General features: G+C 37.6%; 3 protein-coding genes across 4 annotated transcripts; 1 reads left to right on the top strand and 2 right to left on the bottom strand.

Moving 5' to 3' along the window:
• Positions 1 to 871: 871 nt before the first annotated feature.
• LOC121885292 (kynurenine--oxoglutarate transaminase 1-like) lies at positions 872 to 7,256 on the bottom strand. Its single transcript, XM_042394612.1, has 13 exons — positions 6,997 to 7,256; positions 6,850 to 6,908; positions 5,633 to 5,780; positions 5,388 to 5,537; positions 5,025 to 5,111; positions 4,796 to 4,921; positions 3,272 to 3,392; positions 3,106 to 3,182; positions 2,933 to 3,022; positions 2,273 to 2,459; positions 2,007 to 2,083; positions 1,454 to 1,540; positions 872 to 1,342 (listed from the first exon to the last, which is right to left on the bottom strand). Exons 1-13 carry the CDS (start codon positions 7,066 to 7,068, stop codon positions 1,283 to 1,285), a joined length of 1,341 nt encoding a protein of 446 aa, XP_042250546.1. The 5' UTR covers positions 7,069 to 7,256; the 3' UTR covers positions 872 to 1,282.
• Positions 7,257 to 8,229: 973 nt separating this feature from the next.
• surf6 (surfeit 6) lies at positions 8,230 to 11,918 on the bottom strand. Of its 2 annotated transcripts, none has more exons than XM_042394613.1 (5): positions 11,822 to 11,918; positions 11,622 to 11,733; positions 10,231 to 10,446; positions 10,014 to 10,096; positions 8,230 to 9,097 (listed from the first exon to the last, which is right to left on the bottom strand). In XM_042394613.1, the coding sequence occupies exons 1-5, from the start codon at positions 11,870 to 11,872 to the stop codon at positions 8,408 to 8,410; spliced, it is 1,152 nt and encodes a 383-aa protein (XP_042250547.1). In that variant the 5' UTR covers positions 11,873 to 11,918; the 3' UTR covers positions 8,230 to 8,407. The 2 variants fall into 2 exon arrangements, with proteins under 2 accessions (XP_042250547.1, XP_042250548.1); XM_042394614.1 differs by having other exon boundaries at positions 11,827 to 11,843.
• On the top strand, positions 11,847 to 16,705 carry LOC121885294 (surfeit locus protein 1). The gene is made up of 9 exons (XM_042394617.1): positions 11,847 to 12,009; positions 13,044 to 13,110; positions 14,111 to 14,235; positions 14,338 to 14,420; positions 14,756 to 14,947; positions 15,039 to 15,111; positions 15,967 to 16,129; positions 16,292 to 16,373; positions 16,472 to 16,705. Exons 1-9 carry the CDS (start codon positions 11,947 to 11,949, stop codon positions 16,536 to 16,538), a joined length of 915 nt encoding a protein of 304 aa, XP_042250551.1. The 5' UTR covers positions 11,847 to 11,946; the 3' UTR covers positions 16,539 to 16,705.
• The last annotated feature ends 812 nt before the right edge of the window (positions 16,706 to 17,517 follow it).

Genomic DNA, 17,517 nt, shown 5'->3' on the forward strand with positions numbered 1-17,517 from the left:
AGAATCCTGACATCTTTAAAATAGCAAGAAGAAACAATAACAGAGAAGAATGTTGAAATCAATCAATAAAATAATACATTAAAAGCTATTTACACTCATTTGCAGCCTTCTTATTTAGTGTCTGAAATTATGGTTATGCTCAGATTCTTTATGGAAAAGAGAAAATAGAGGCTTCTTTTTGTTTACGTCTGTGATTATACTCTCAAATATCTGTGTTTTTATTTCTACTCCTGCATGATAACACCATTAGAAACACTGTCAGTGCACTGCTGACAACACTGATATATTACATATGTGAGAAAAATTACAATAAATAAGTGCTTAACAAGCACTTTCCAGGCCCTGCTAGTCAGTCTAATGAACTAGGAATACTTTATTATGATTAACACTCAGTTAAGGTTGCTGAAATGTGAGGAAATTTTAAATCTTAAGTCTACCATATATGGAGCAAGACACTTTCTTGACTGTACACCGTAAAATCTGATAAGTAAATTTAACTCAAACAAACTGTTGAAACTGATTACATCGAACATTTAAGTGACAATTTTTTAAGTTAAAGAAACATTCTTTATTATTTTTACTCAGTATTTAGTTTTCACAGTACAGTACTAATTAATCACGTATAGCTAACTGTAACATTTTTATTAAATTTAAAAAGGTACTGCACAGTAAAATGTGTTTTTTGATTGATTGATTTCAGTAGCTTTGACTCAAAAAACACAAACACATATTTTGAGTAAACATTAAAAACAAGTTAACAGATAATTTAAATGAAAGTTGCTGTCAAGTTGTTATAAAATGCACTTTCTGTACAGAGGATTGTGGCTGTGATGATGAGGCTATAAAACAGAGAACGCTAAAGATCAGAATGTTGATTAATTCAAAGATTTATTAAACCTTTTTTGCCGGTTTGATTCAGGATAAATATCTCTGCAGTTAAATGTGAGATACAGTAGAAGAACATGATTTCAGATAAAAAGAATCAACTAAATATTTCCCTTAGAAATACTGTGAAATATATTATAATATTGAAAAATACTTTATTCACAGTTTGCGGTTTAAAATCGTTGCACAGAAACATTCACAAGGATTTTTTTCAACACCTGAGTGTTTTCCACAAGTTTAAAGACAAAGCGAAAGTGGACGTTGTCTCTGTATCTTACAGTACACAACTGAGGGGGCGGACGCAATTAAAAACTGAGTACGGCTTAATTTAACTGAGGAGGGTTGTTGAAATGTTGATGGACGGACAATGCATGACGGTGTGCGTCATGTGGTCGTTTTATTTTCCGTGACTCCACTTTCTCAAGATGTCCTCCGCTGCATTCAGGGTGGAGTCCTCCTGTTGGGGCACAAATAGTGAGTTTGAGTGAGACAGACGGACAAAGAGCGACAGAGTGAGATAGGAAAAGGCTCGGATCAGATTCTGTTGAATGAATTAGGTTGAATTTACCTTGACAAAGCAGAACCGGATGTATTTGTCAAACTCTTTGCCGTGTTCTGGACTGTAGAATGCTGATACGGGGATTGTTGCTAAACCCTGCAGACAAAAAAAAAGACAAATTATGTAGAAAAACTAATAAAAAATGAAAAATTCTCAACGCATCACCATAAACTATAATGAAATGTTGCACAAAAACACTAATCCAACCATGTTTCCTTTATTCAAAACTAGAGCTGCAACAATTAGTCAATTAACTGATCATTTGCCATTTATTAAATTAATCACCAACTATTTTGGTAATCGATTAATTATTTTTTTAAGAAAAAATTTAAAAATTCTCTGATTCCAGCTTCTTAAATGCAAATATTTACTGGTTTATTTAATCCTCTATGACAGAAAACTGAATTTTCTGACATGTTATAGACCAGATTGATTAATTGAGAAAATAATCAACAGATTAATTGATAATGAAAACTGTAAAGTTGCAGCCCAATTCAAAATAAACATATTTATCATCTTTTATAAATTCCAATAAAGATTTTATGAAACCTTTAATATTTACCTTCTCTTTAATAAGCCATTTGACAAATCTGAAGTCATAGGATTCATCCTTCGTGCTATGGTCGTTTAAGTCCACCTCTGTCAAAAAAGAACGTTTAGGTTTCCATTAATAAGGAAGCACAAAACAAAAAAGATATCAAAAAAATAATAAAGTTTCCAGTCCAGAAGTTTGTTTTTCTAGTATTAATTTAGTAACTATTTAGTAAGAGAACTGTAGAGAACTGATGTGATAAAATCCTCGACAGATATGAATATTAATGCACTCACTGAAGGAGGAGACGTCTGTGATCATAAAATAACCTCCCTCTGGCATGATGGGCTGCAGACCTACGCTCTCCAGACACGAGGCCAGCTTGTTTCTCTTGTTGTGCAGCATCGCAGGCAGCTGCTGGAAGTAGCTCTCCGGAGTCCCAAACACCTCGTATTCTCTCTCAAATCCACGAGCGACTGCCTCCTGATGAGGATGAGGACGGGGATGGATGAATATAAAAGAGTTTCAAAGGTGTAAATGAAGCTGAAATGACAGTTGTGATATAGTGTATGTAGATTTGATGAAGCCTGAACATTTGCTGCCCATTTCCAGATTTAAAATCACTTAAATTAAACAGTAGACCTCATATTTATTCTTCTGATTGACCTCTTAAATCCTCATTTCCCCCTTAAATTAATAACCCCCTTCTTATTAAATTAAAAAAGGTGGGAAAAGGCCTGTCTTCCATACTGACAATCGGAGATAATGGCCGCACCATTATGTAAAATGGAAATGTTCTACATGACTTGGGCATCATTTACATTTCCCCACAGATCCGTGTGACATTCTGTATTTTCAGAAACTTTGGGATTGAGGCTAGGATTTAAAATAAGCTAAAAAATTAATGTTTTATTCTTTCAAATTAATCTAAAATGTTCAAGGAATTGTGTGTCTACCTGAGCAGCTGTTGCACAGTGGTAAACACTGTTCTGATGGACGGTTTTCAAGTGTTTGATGATATGTCCAGAGCTCATAGCCCAGCCAACCTGAAAAGACAACACAGGTCATTGTAACAATGTACAGTGAAACAGATTACATGACTCTGTTGCTCAAAACATCTGGATTTTACCTTCCAGCCAGTAGCACTAAAGGTCTTTCCAGCGCTGCCAACGGTGATGGTTCGTTCCCACATGCCAGGCAGGCTGGCTGTCAATAACACAAACACAACAAATATTATTAATGTTTTTTATGACTTTTTGACCATTCTGCTGAACCCTGTCTGTACAGTATCTCACCTATCTTTACATGCTTGGCTCCATCATACGTCAGCCACTCGTACACCTCGTCGCTGATGCACAGAGCATCGTGTTTGATACACAGATCAGCGATCATTTGGAGCTCTTCAGTCTTGTAAACCTGTAAACGGACACAGAAGTGTGTTGAAGTCCATGATAACATTATATTTCAGAGGAAGAACAAAATTACTCAACAGTTAGAGAGTGAAATGAAGGCTGAGTGCATCAATTGCTGGCTTTAAAGGGAAAGTATCATGCACATTTCCAGGTCTTTATTTATATTGTGGGGCCCTACTGGAATATCTTTGGATGATTTGCAGTTAAAAAAAACTTCTTATTTATCTTGTGCCGGCCCTTTATGTAGCCCCTCATTTCAGCCTCTGTCTGAAACAGACTGTTTGAGCTCCTGTCTCTCTCCTGAGGAGCCCACTCTGTTCTGATTGGTTAGCTTCCAGTGGAGGAAATGGAAATTTTTCAAATAAATCTGTACATGTTTGTTACAGCTGCCACAAACCCCAGCGTTGTATATGCCTGTGTGTTTTCATTTTCTTCAGTGTCTTTTCTTTTTTCGTGCCAAGTCTCTCATTCGTCCTGACTCCTCCCGCTTCCCGGCTAGGATCAGCGAGGGCCCTGACTGGAGTGGCCCCTGCTCAAGCCAGGCCTCCAATCCCGAGGCTGCGCTCCGTGGGCCGAACTCAAAAGATTGACCAGCCTGCCAGTCGTGGTGGCTGGGACTTAGTGAACAGCTTGCCACGGTGTCTCTCACTTTGTACAGGTTGTCTAGTGTTAACCGTGCTTCTAGTAAATGTAGTGGTCGAATACGAAGCACTCGCGTGTAGTTGGAAGACTGAGCCTAGGGCAGCTAGACATAGTACTGATAAACCTTGCCTCACTCACTTTAGCAATTTCCTTTGTTAGTTACACTAGGAGCTGGGATGCTGTTCCTCTCGCCCCTAAACCTTAGAGCCAGAGAGGGAGGGATTTATTTTGTCATTTTCCGTGTGTGTTTTAGTAAGTTTAGCTCTGCTTAAGGAGTCCTGTTTTGGTTTTATTGTTTTCTTTGAATAGCACCCACCGGCCCCTCACCCTTAGTTTTGATGCTGGCACCTTTGTGTATGTGTTTTTGTGCTTTTTGTGAATCTCTGGCCTTCCTGGCTAATAAATACCTGGCAAACCATTCTACACTGTGGTTTTATGTTGCTTAACTTTCCTCTAATGAGCTGGAATGTAACAATGTTCGAGTCTGAATTCAATCCAAAATATGCGAGTGGACAACGTGAACAACCTTAGCAACAAAGGCCATCTACAGACGGGTGTTTGTGGGCATGCATGAACAATCTGATGTCATCACGAGGAGGAAGTAGAGGTAGCTCTGGCTTTTTACTTACAGAGAGTATTTTTACATACATTCACCTCAAGTTTGGGACCTTTGACCATGTTTAACATAGACATCTGACATTATAACACTATGAAAATGACAGAAAATCACAAAAAGCATGATATGCCCCCTTCTAAATATCTTACCTTGCCTAATGGGTTGTTGGGAGTATTGATAACGATGGCTTTTGTGCGTGGAGTGAATTTACTGGCCAACTCTTCGGCAGAAAGAACCCAGTCTCCACTTGACAGGACGGCTTTGCCCTCAGCTTTCTGTTATTAAGGAGAAGAGAAAAGAAAGGTTGAAGGATAAATGTACGCCCACATAAATAACGACAACGGTAAAATTGTTTAAAAAAAAGCGTGCAACACTCACTGGCCTCAGAGGTACATATACCGCCTTTCCTCCAGCCATCTTCACCATCGGCTGGTAGCAGTCGAAGAACGGCTCAACAATTATGACCTGAAAGAAGAAATTCTTTCAGTATGTTGGGCTGATGTTAAAAAAAGAACCTGTGGCTAAAGGCATAAGTAAACAATATTAAACTATACAAAAACTGTATTCAAACTCATGTATTGTATTGATTTGATTTATTGAACAGGACAGGGTGCAGTATTAAGCATAAATGATGCACTGCACCAGAGTTAGCCTGAAGCTAATTTGCATCCATAGTCCATTACAATCGAAACATACAACAGTCCTGACATACAAACATACGACTTGGGTTGATTTTCATACCTCATCACCTTCACCAATCAGTGCCTGAAATGCACAGAAGAGAGCCTGGTAAGCTCCAACTGTGACCAGGATGTCTTCAAGAGGATCAATCTCATGTCCCACAACCCTGCTGAAGAATTTAGCCAGACTTTTAACAAGAGGAGGATGACCCTGAGGAAAGAAATGACACAAACACATGAGATGTCTGTCAATACTTGTACAACATCTATTTGTTTCAAGACAACACTGTGCGAAAGTCCACTTACAAAAGCGCGGGTGTACTGGTGCATCGAAGGTCCTCCGCTCACAGCTTCACAAAAAGCCTCCTGGACAAATTTAGGAGGAGCGAAGTCAGGAAATCCTTGACCGAGGTTCACTGCTTTATAGTCTGCTGCCAGTTGCGTGAATTCAACCCTGTTGATACAAAACAGCTGGTTAAACACTGTAATGCTGTTTGATAAGAAGAATTGAATATTAAGTTAAATATTCCCTGACTGTTGAGCCATCTGTAGGCCTAGTGCCATTTAGTCACATCTAAATAGTGAATAATTGATATGATGAACTAAATAATTCAATATGACAATAAGAAATGCTCCTGAATAGATTATTTTCATATTCTGGTTTTGAATGCAGAAGTTTTAAGACTGTGAATAACAGTTTTACAATTATGTTTATCAATTCAAATACCAAAATATATTAATGATTACTACATAACACAGAAACTGAAGCAGATTGTTCTTTTCAGATAATGTTGGAATTTTGCAATTTAAATAATATCTATCTGAATGAATAACAATGAGGATAATAAACGCTTCAGAATCTATTTCCACACAGAAAGTTGTTTAATTAAAGTGTAAAGAGCAACAACTTTAAGCACCTTCAGAGAGTTTTTAAGATTAAAAATACTTTTGTTTTTAATTTGGGTGAATAAACTTTAATGATTCTTTTGCAGAGCATCAAAAAAAGCTGAACTGCTTTGCTGTTTCATTTGGAAGTGATAGGTTAAGTTACTATCTTATATCTACCATATGTTCAATGTTTTGGAAGTTAAAAAAGGGAAATAACAACAGTTTAAAGAATGTCACATGTTAAAATAATGAATTACATGATGAAATCTTATTATTTGATATTGCACAGACTTTATATTTTATGGTTTTTTTCTGTATTTTCTCTTGTTACACAGTCGGTGGTGGTATGGGTGCTGTATTTGGGCATAAATGTGGTATTTTTTGCTCATTTAAAAAGCATATTAAAAGGACTTGATCCCTCCCAGGACGTACGCCACCCTCAATCTCCACCAATCAGACGGTTTTATTGAGGTTATAGACGGCTGTGAACCGGATCACGGTTGGGTTTAAACTCTGCCAATCCAACATTAATATGACTGTAAATCACAAGTGTTGACAGGCTCAGCTGACTGTCAGAAAATCTGAAAGTGCTCCTCTGAAACCCAAACATCAACATTATCAATATTATCACTTACCAAACGTTTTTATCCACACCCTCTGTTCTGCTTGCATGAAGTCGTCTGGACATGATAAACTGCAATGAAACGACATTTGAAAGCTCGCCACATATTAAATGTCAGCATTATGTAAGTGTGTCTTCAGCTCAATACAGCTGCACCCACCTTGTGTTGGTTTCTAATTGAAATCTGACGAATTCCAGTCAAATTAGCGGCAACAATCCTGATTATTCCCATCAATGGAAGCTCATCGCCTCAGAGAAGCAGCTTATCCCAAAAATGAAAGATGACGGTTCAGTAAAGACGTTTCCAAATTTGTTGATTCTCCTGTTTGCAGCTCCTGGGGCTGTTAGGACAACTTCAAGTCCTCCTTGTGTTTTTATTTGTACTTCCTGGCTGGGCGGAGCGAGACATTAAAATGAGAAAACAGCGACACTGTCAGATTGCTTTATTTAACACATGAAGCGCTCAGATAGTAATACCAGCTGTGGAAGAAGAAGTACTCAGACCCTCTACTCCAGTAAAAATACCAATACAGCAATGTAAAATACTTTCAGTAAAGGTCCTGCATGAAAAGTCCTACTTAAGTAAAAGTACATAAGTATTAGCAGCAAAATGTAAATAAAATATTGCAACTATCTTCAGGTGGGTCAGCTGCAATACCTGACTCCTCCTTGTCAAATGCAAATTCTGAGTTTATTATCATATGTAGACATATTTTAATGATGTGGGTACTAGGAAGGTGGTCTGCTGTAAATAGTCTCAGAGTAATTGAGCAAAATGCAAAAAGTGTTGAATTCATCCCCTCCTTACCCTACATTGATACAGCCAGCAGCCGGTTAGCTTAGCTTAGCATGACCGGAAATAGCCTGGCTCTGTAGATGACAGCAAGCACCTCAAAAACTCACTAATTAACATGTTATATCTCGTTTAATCCGTAAAAAATCTTAAGGGTAAAACCTACAATTTAGGGTTTTATGGGGATTTATGTGTGGGACTATTTCTTGGCCGGGCGCGTTGTACATCTTGCTATCTTATTGTCACCATGAAGCTGCCAGACAAGCAGAAAAACACACTTAAAAACTGCAAATTGCCATTTTTACACTGAAATCTTTTTCTATAGATTAAACAAACAAGATTTAACTTGTTAATTAGTGAGCGTTAGCAATGCTAGTAGGTAGATTTTGTTACATTGAGACAGGGGCAGGCTCGCTGTTCCCCTTGTCTTCAGTCTTTATGCTATGCTAAGCTAAGCTAAGCTAAGCTACGCAGCTGCTGGCTGTAGCTTTATTATTCAGCGGACAAACATCTTTTCATTCAGCTCTCAGAAAGATGATATTTGGTAAAATTATAAATAAGTAAATACAATAAATTCCACAAAAAATATCACCATTCATGTTCATCATAAAGAAAAATCACATTTTATTGACCATCACTCCTAGACGGAAAAGAAGGTACAACACGTTCAACAGCAGGAGAACTTTGTATCATGTCCATAAAAAGAGACTGATTTACTTATTTAGACATTGCATATGTTGTTTTGTCGTAAAACATAACATAACACACACTCTTCCCACTACACTGCAGCTTTTTTCAAGTCCTCAGGCAGCACTCTGCCCCTCTTTCGCGCCCTGTCCTTCTTCTTCTCTGTTTTGGCATTCTTTTGTTTCTGGATGTTCCTTCGTCGCTTGTCCTGCCGCTGCTGCATCTTCTCTACGATGTTCTCGCTACGCTTGTTCCATTGCTTCTTCCTCTGATCACGCCTCTTCTCCTTCCTCTTCAGCGAGGCGCGCAGCATCTCCTCGTCGTCTTTGATCTTGAGTCCCTCTGCTTTGTAAAGCATGTTGGTCCACCTCATCTTCTCCTCCATCTCGCGAGCCTTCCCCTCGTCTTTCTCCCTCAGCTGCTCCAACTTCGCTTTGCGCGCCTCCACACGATTGAGCAGCTGCTTGTAGTTCTTCCCTGTCAGCGGTGTTATTTGGCCCTTCATGCTCTGTTTCTTGTTCTTCTTTTTCAGCATTTTGTCTACATATCCCTCTTCTACGGTCTCCACCTTGTTGAAGACGATGGCAGTTTCATTTCTTTTGCTTGCAGCTGGGGTCTGCTCTACTTCCTGTTTTATCTCTGGCTGCTGCTCTTGGCCACTTTCTTCGGCCAGTTTCTTCATCCGAAACTCTTTTCTTTTCCTCTTCTTACGCTCCCGTTCAAGCTTTCGTTTTGCTCGCTTTGCCTGGACCGCCTCGGATGAAGCATCCTTTGGGGCTCCCTGAGAAAAGATGGGTATAACATGATCAGTGTCAAGGAAATTACTATTAATCCAATATCTATTTGTCAGGGTATAATATGTATCTTAAAAAAAAAACAGGAATAAAAGGTTTCAGATTCTTTCCGGACGTGCTGAAAGTAGATGGTCTCAGAGTTCTTTATACTAAGAAACAAACAAATGATCTCAGCAGGAAGCCAGCTGAGCCTCTTTGACTCAGAGACACAGCTGTTAAAATGTAGATAAAAAGTCTGCACAAAAGGAACAATCAAAGGATGAAGACACTACACAGAACAAAAGGTAATTTTCATCTAGATGGTAAACTGGCTTCACTAGAAAAGAGAAAATAAGTCGAAATGAAAACAAGTTTTTAATATAAATCAATATATTAAGTATCTAATTACTGTGCAGTACATGGTGGCACCAAATGTAAACTGTAAAATGTAATGTAATATTTTTTGGAGCAAGCAAAACAATGACTAGTCTCCCAGCTGCTGGTAACAGCCAAGAATTGACAATTTAATTAAATTACCATTAATACATTATATGTTAAACACTTCCTTCATTGTATTTAATGTTGCATGAGATCTCCAAGTCTACACTTGCAGAATACATTTTGAGTAAACAAAACAAGTTAAACATTCATTATAACTGGACTGCAGTCTTTTAAATTAGTACTGACTTCTTTTGCTGGTTTTAAAAATCAAGGTTGTAATTGAGGGATCAATGCAACCTGGTTACACTCAGGTAAAATAGTACTGCTAACAGTTTTAACATTTCTTTTGACCCGCTTTAAGCACTGGATGAGTGGACTTTACTGCATCGGTACAGCTCAGATTATGTTGGAAATATTAGTCTGGTAGAGAGTGTGAATAAACATCACTGTAGTTTTCTGTCAGTATCTTTCTAAACTGCGTACCTGCCCTCTGGACTGTTCAATCTTTTCATGCAGCCTCTTGCGGAGAACATCTACTGTGGAGAAGTTGGACTTGACATTTCCTCCTTTGAGAAAAAAAAGGAACAAAAAAAAGACATTCAATGAGAGACCAAGTGATGAAAAGGAAATATTGTGACTGTTGAGCACGCTAACATTAGAGCATTACTAAACTTGGATGCTCGTTGCTGAATCGCTGTACCTGCGGGCGTCTGTGCCGTAGCTCCGTTTACGCTCTCGGCTTTGGACTCGTTCAGTTTTCCTGCCGGGCTTTTCTGTTTTCCTGGAACAGCTGAAGGCTTCTGTTGTGGTTTCTGAGTAGGTTTCTTCTCGTCGCCTCCCTTTTCTTTGAAATGTTTCTTTTTACACTTTTTCTTCTTCTTTGGAGCACCGGTGTCATTTTGACCCTTAAAATGAGCTAAACACAGAGAAAAATACACGTTTTTGAGTAATATCACAGTCAAGCCAGAACGATTAGTCAATTAGCTGATCTACAGAAAATTACCAACTATTTTGATAATCAATTAATTTTTTAAGTAAAAATTGCAAAGGTTCTCTGAATCTAAGTCTTCTCTGATGGTAGACTGAATATCTTTGAGTTTTTGGCTATTGGCCATAAAAAACACGACCATTAATCAAGAAAATAACGAGTAGATTAATCGCTTAATGAAAATAATCTGTTGTTGAATACATGTGTATTCAATGCTGCATTGTCAATCAGACTGTCATTGCAGTTGCTAAGGCCAGGAGCTTTAACATGGTTAGGAAATATCAATAACTTGACAGAAAAGTACAGATCATATGATGTTCTGTGACTATAAAAAAAAAAAAATTATGGGACCATGATCATGTTTCCTCATTTTTAGGAGAAGTAGCCGAATGCAAATAATACTGTGGTTAACATTTCCCATCAGAAGGTCATGTAATAGTGCTGCTGCTAGAAAAATAACCATTTTTATATTAAGTGATTTAAAACCTGTTAAACATTGCCAAACTTGTTATGTAGAATGTATTGTGCAAAGTTTTCCTTTTTTTAAAAATTTAGGGTTGCAAGTAACAGTTTTATTATTATTTAATTGTTGATTAAAATTTGATTTGTCGTTTTGTTTAGAGCCAGGTGATGTCAGGTCTTTTTTTTTATTGTCCAACGAACAGTCAAAAATACCCAAATAATATTCAATTCACAATAATATAAAGTATGTAAGTATGTTTGGTGTTTTTGCTTGATAAATAAGTCCAATGAAATATCAATTATCAAAATTACGGGCAGAATCAATTAGTTTTCTGTTGATTGACTAATCAATTAATCTAGAAATTAAACATATTTCAATGTTAATTTGGACACCTGTTTTAAGACACCCTTGAAAATGGTGAAACTGTCCTTTAATATCAGCACAAATGACTACAGCGCCTCCTTCGACCAACTGTAGTAATATCCACATATTTCATGACATATTAAGTTTAAATGCTATATTTATACACTCAACGACACATCATTATTATATTTACAGTTACAGAATAGAAAAAGGACACATATGCTGTCCAGAGTAGGGTGTAAATTACAGCTAACTAAAACATTTAGCTCAACATTACCAAACGGTCTTTTCTTCGGCTCCTGGTCTCGTTGAGAAAAGACTTTACTTGCGAATTTCTGAATGTAAGAGTCCTTGGAGGCGAGATCCATGTCAACAAATGAACTGAGACGCTAAAACAGACACATAAAGACAGTAATGAGCTGATAAAATACAACTTTCTGTACACACGTGGGTAAAAACAACGGGGCGGAGCGTCACCTGACCCGGAAGTAGTAACACCAAAAGAACTCCCCCTCTGACTAGAAACATGTCGGTTATGTAGCTGTTATTTAGGAGGTCGTCTCTCTATTTGTGCCCCGTTTTCATCGATGTTTTGATTCAGCATGGCCTCTCTAAAAGCTGTGCTGGCTTTTTCTACCAGGACGATCACGACACTGAAGACAAAGGTTAGTCAATTGTTGTATTTTTCATTACATGCGTCTTTAAATCCCTAAGAAAATACATTCTCCTCAGTGTTTGTTTGTACGACCGGCAGACAGGGGTGGATTTACCATTAGACAACGTAGGCACCTGCCTGGGGCCCCCAGTTAAAAGGGCCCCAAACAGCTATAGATTTATTATGATGCTTACATATGAAAAATATTGAATTATGTTACTATTTTAACTCATTGTACCCCAATATAACTCACAAAGGGCCCCCAAAGCACTTAAAAAGTATGCAGCTGTATACTACTTAGTGTGTACTTCTACTTCATAGGATTTAACAATGTACTACTATATTTACTTGACAGATAAATGTTACTGATTATGTTGCAGATTCAGATTTTACTCACAAACTATAACAAATAAAATATGATACATTATTATTCATTAATCTGTTCAGCATTATGTAAGAATTTATATAATGATTTATATTTATATAACAGATTTTAAGTAAATTTAAAGGACTAGTGTGTAGGATTTAGTGGCATCTGGTGGTGAGGTTGCAGATTGCAACCAGCTGAATACACCTCACCCTCCAAGCGTGAAAGAGAACCTGTGGTGGGCTACTGCAGAAACAAATGTAGACATAAAGGGCTCATTCTAAGGCAACAAAAACACAATGATCCTCATTTTCAGGTGATTATACACTAATTTAAACATACTTATGAATATTATATTACATTTTTGCCAAGTCTGTACTGCTAGATGCCACTAAATTCTACACACTGGACCTTTAAGTACATTTTTCTAATAATACCTCTCTTTCACTCTTCATTTTTAACTAAAAATGTGAATGCAGGACTTTTACTGTGTAGTATTAATAGTTTTACCTCAGAAAAAAGTTCTGAGTACTCCTTCTACCACTGCCAGTACCAACATTCCCAGTTAAAGAAGGGTGGTGAAAATAAAGCAAGACAGCGTTTTCCTGCAGCCCCCACATCACTTAATCCGCCCCTGCCAGCAGATATAAACCTGAGTTTGTTCACTGTAATTTCAGACGCATGTCATTTACATCAAGAGGACTCTTCTCCTGCCCAGACTGCCTCTCCTCAAACGAGCAGACGGTAAAATACACTGTATATATATGTTCACGCCAGAGTCCAGTTTCCACTTTGCACTTATTTTTAATCCAACTGTTTATAATTTTTGGCAAATTCTATATACATAAAATGAAATGGGCCAAAATTGCAGTTTAAAAATATAAAATGGTTCATGGCAATTAATAGTAATGCAGAGAAAGAGGAAATAACCACAGGGTGACACACAGATAACATTTTTAAAAATCTTTTAGTTAACAGACATTTCAATAGTTTTAATGTAAAGTTTAAATTCCTTTAAGAAAACAGAAAATAAGGTTTGGTACCAGAAGTACCAGTATTTGGCTAATAATGGCTAATATATTTACATTTACAAGGTGAAGTCTTTAGAGTTGTGAAGATTATGGAAACCAAGCACCACTTTATAGTAATACAAAGAAAAGTCAGTTGAAATGGAAACTTAAACCTTGATTTTATTGTCTTAACATTATGTTAAACTGCCTTTGTTGCCAAAAGCACATTGTAAGACTTTCTGCTCTCTGCTTCCTGTGTGAAAATGTTCCCAACAGGTAACATCAAAGGAGAGCTGTGGGACTCAGTCACTGTAACTTTTATTTCTCATTAGACAGAGGCAGAGAGGGAAAGTCCAGGGAGGAAAGGCAGATAAGGATTCAACCTTCAACTCTTAATTCTCAGCAGAGACTGATAGAAACTCCCTAGAGATACAGTGAATTAATTAAAAATAACCGAACTTCATACAGTATCTCTTTAGCCTAGCAAACTGGGGGATCTGCATTTGCAAATCTGAACTAAAGTCCTGAAAGACGACTTGCTCTTTATGAATTCATCTTTAGATTTCCACAACACAGTGTACATTTTTACCAAAATGTTCTAATCTGAGAACAAAGCTTCACCGGATAACATTTGTACATAAACTTATGATACCACCTTATCTTATTTGTGAGTTATTCCAAAATTACATCCAGTATTTCGTCCTCACCTCCTGTCCTGTTTCGTCAATTCCCAGGCAGGTTTATTAACTGGTGCCAGTCCCGCTCCACAGCAACCAGAGCAGAGAGCGGAGAAGACTCTTTCCTCAAATGGTTCCTGCTGCTGATCCCTGCCACCACCTTCGGCCTCGGCACATGGCAGGTACAGCTTAGTTTACTTTATGCTGTCACGCACTGATGTAGCTTGTTGCTGCTGGATGATAAATCACTCAACGTTCACTAACATACTTGTGTTTCCGTCAAGATGAAACGGCGTCAGTGGAAACTGCAGCTGATTGACGAGCTGAGACGACTCACGACTGCAGAGCCCATTCCTCTTCCTCTTGAGTAAGTAGTGCATGTCGGACACTTTCTAACACCTCTCACGCACACTTTAGATCAAACAACAAACGTACATCTCCTTCCTCTTCCAGTGAGTTCTTTGAATAATTGAATAATCTTATAAAGTAAAATGAAGAAATTGGTCAGAATATGTGTTGCCATTAAATATCTTTATATGCACACATTGAAAGAAATTCCGAGTAGCTACTACCATGCAAATAACAATAAATCATCCTTTTTACTATTTACTAATGGACACAGATGCTTCTGTATCCCCTCAAATCTACATTTGTAGCTTATTATTGTGCACATTGGCTAATTAACCTCTCCTTGGATCGTAGTCCACATGAGCTGAATCAGCTGGAGTACAGACGGGTGAAAGTGCGAGGACAGTACGACCACTCACAGGAGCTCTACATTCTGCCCCGCTCACCAGTCGACCCGGAGAAAGAGGCCAGAGAGGCGGGGAGGCTGTCCTCCAGCGGAGAGACGGGCGCCAATGTCATCACCCCGTTCCGCTGCACTGACCTCGGGTAAGAAGCGAAGAAGCATCGGACTGAGTCAGCCGTGTAGTTGTGATAACTAACTGCATGTCTGATCAGTCGTATCGGTCTGTCACTACAGCATCACAATCCTGGTGAACAGAGGATACGTTCCCAAGCAGAAGATCAGACCAGAGACCAGGATGAAGGGACAGGTTAGGATCACATGATGCATCAGGACATTTTTATTAACATACATCATCACTCCTGCTGCCAACTCCAAACATTATATTATTGCGATTGTAACAAATTAACAGTAGATTTACTAACCTCTCTCAGCTATATTTACACTTTTTTTTTCATCTGCAGCCTTTTGGTGAATCAACAAACGATTACTTTCTCAATTAATCATTAGTTGTTTGGTCTATAAAATGTCAGAAAATGACAAAAACTGTTAATGACTGTTTACTAAAGCTCAAGATGCAACCTCATATGTCTTCTTTTGTCCCGATCGACAGACAATTACTCGATTAGTTGATTAGTCAAATTAATCACCAACTGTTTTGATAATTGATTAGTCTTTTTTTAAGTTAAAATGTCCAAATTCTCTGATTTCAGCTTCTCAAATATGAATATTTTCTGATTTCTTCAGTCTTCTATGATAGTTACCTGAATCTTTGGGTTGTGGGCTGTTGGTCGGGACAAAGCAAGACATTTTAGGTTACATCTTAAACTTTGGGAAACAGTGATTAATATTTTTCACAACTTTGACATTTTATGGACCAAACAACTAATTGACTAATCGAGAAAATAATCAACAGATTCATCAATAATGAAAATAAACATCCACAACCCAAAGATATTCAGTTTACTATCATAGAAGATCAAAGAAACCAGAAAATGTTCACATTTAAGAAGCTGGATCAAGAGAATTTTGGCATTTTCTCTTAAAATATTACTCAAAACGATTAATAAATCAAAATACTTACAGATTCATTTTCTGTTAATTGCCTAGTCACTGCAGCTCTACAGCTTTTTTCATTCTTACTTAACAAAATGTTTCTGTGTAGATGGAAGGTGAGGTGGAAGTAGTCGGGGTCGTCAGGCTGACAGAGACCCGTAAACCCTTCGTACCCAACAACGATGTGGACAGAAACCGCTGGCATTTCCGCGACCTGGAGGCCATGTCCCGCGTCACCGGAGCGGAGCCCATTTTCATCGATGCTGACTTTGGTAAAGTCCATCATGCTCTTTTGTCTCAATTACATCATTGACACACTTTTTTTAATTAACAAATTCTTAAGCTATACAGAAAAGACAACTGTTTAATCCACTTGCATAAATAAAGATTGTGTAGTATTGAAACGGTGGATGCAACTGTCTCGTGTCATGCAGCGAGCACCATTCCTGGTGGACCGATAGGTGGACAGACAAGAGTTACGCTGAGGAATGAACACATGCAGTACGTCATAACATGGTAGGTGGAGGCTTTTCTTCTACTGTAGATGCCAACTTCTTGTCTCTTCTGCTGCCTTAAAATAACTAAACTGACTGATCATTGCTTTGTTTTCATAGGTACGGCCTGTGTGCAGCGACCTCTTATATGTGGTATGCAAAGTTCATCAAGAAGATTAAATTGTGAAATGCAGTGAAATGGTTGAATTAGACATGAACACCTTGTCATGTGTTTGATTTGTACTGCATCAGCTCACCAGCCTGCAGCAAATATTCACTGACAAATATGTAAATAGCTGTGAATTATTCTCCTGAATAATGTATGAGAATATTAATAAATTAACTTTGCTGTCACTTTTTTCTTTTTACACATATAACAACTTGTAAGATATACTTTATACAATAGGATTAATGTTTGAGCAATCCATCTCCTGATCATAGAAAAGAACCTGTAGTCTCTTGACACAACAGCTATTTTCCCAGCTATGAAACTTATTTACATGTAATATTCTGAGATTCACTCACTAGTTCACTGAACTGACACTCAGTGTTTCCTTATATCACTTTAAATCATTATGCTCCAATGTAAAGCTCTGGGAAATAGTTTACTTTTCTGTCCCAAAACTAAATATTCTTACACATTTTAAGGCTAATCTTCCCTCCAGATATGTTGAACCTCTAAATTATACTTCTGTAGTAAACTAGACTCATGAATGATCAAAGTAACTGCCTAGTATTAATGCATTTTCCATGTGTCTTTGTACAATTTCACAAGCCCAAATCAATCATTTCCAGTCTAGATGACCATGTCACTAGATCAATTATCTTTGCAACTCCTATATTGATTTAATCTGTTCCAGCCCAGAGATTCATTTACAATGTTTTAATTTGTTGAAATTAAATCTCACAGGATTTTCAGCTACACATGCAGTGAGGTCCAATGTGATCCAGTACTTGATTGAAATAGACAAATTGTTTGCCTTGTCCAAAAACAGATTTAATTACTCAATTTATCTTCCACTAATCTGACAAGCAATCAAGTAAATTTTAAAAACAAAAACACTCAATTTAATGGTTCCTGGTTCTTCACATTGGAGAACTTGCTGCTTTTCTTCATCTTATGCAACAGTAAGTAGAATGTTTTGGGGTCTTGGACTGTTAAGGAT

This window comes from Thunnus maccoyii, chromosome 19 (genome assembly GCF_910596095.1).
Source record: "Thunnus maccoyii chromosome 19, fThuMac1.1, whole genome shotgun sequence".
Classification (NCBI taxonomy): domain Eukaryota; kingdom Metazoa; phylum Chordata; class Actinopteri; order Scombriformes; family Scombridae; genus Thunnus; species Thunnus maccoyii.

Bases quoted from the DNA above. Each gene is read 5' to 3' on its own strand.
- LOC121885292 (XM_042394612.1), bottom strand. From the start codon at position 7,068: ATGGGAATAATCAGGATTGTTGCCGCTAATTTGACTGGAATTCGTCAG. The intron at 5,538-5,632 runs GTAAGTGGACTT...TTCTTTCCTCAG, and splicing joins ACCAGTACACCCGCGCTTTT to GGTCATCCTCCTCTTGTTAA. The intron at 1,541-2,006 runs GTAAATATTAAA...TTTTGTCTGCAG, and splicing joins AATGGCTTATTAAAGAGAAG to GGTTTAGCAACAATCCCCGT.
- surf6 (XM_042394613.1), bottom strand. From the start codon at position 11,872: ATGTTTCTAGTCAGAGGGGGAGTTCTTTTGGTGTTACTACTTCCGGGT. The intron at 11,734-11,821 runs GTGACGCTCCGC...TGTCTGTTTTAG, and splicing joins TGTTACTACTTCCGGGTCAG to CGTCTCAGTTCATTTGTTGA. The intron at 10,447-11,621 runs GTAATGTTGAGC...CTCTGTGTTTAG, and splicing joins GCCGAAGAAAAGACCGTTTG to CTCATTTTAAGGGTCAAAAT.
- LOC121885294 (XM_042394617.1), top strand. From the start codon at position 11,947: ATGGCCTCTCTAAAAGCTGTGCTGGCTTTTTCTACCAGGACGATCACG. The intron at 16,130-16,291 runs GTAAAGTCCATC...CGTGTCATGCAG, and splicing joins TTTCATCGATGCTGACTTTG to CGAGCACCATTCCTGGTGGA. The intron at 16,374-16,471 runs GTAGGTGGAGGC...TTGTTTTCATAG, and splicing joins ATGCAGTACGTCATAACATG to GTACGGCCTGTGTGCAGCGA.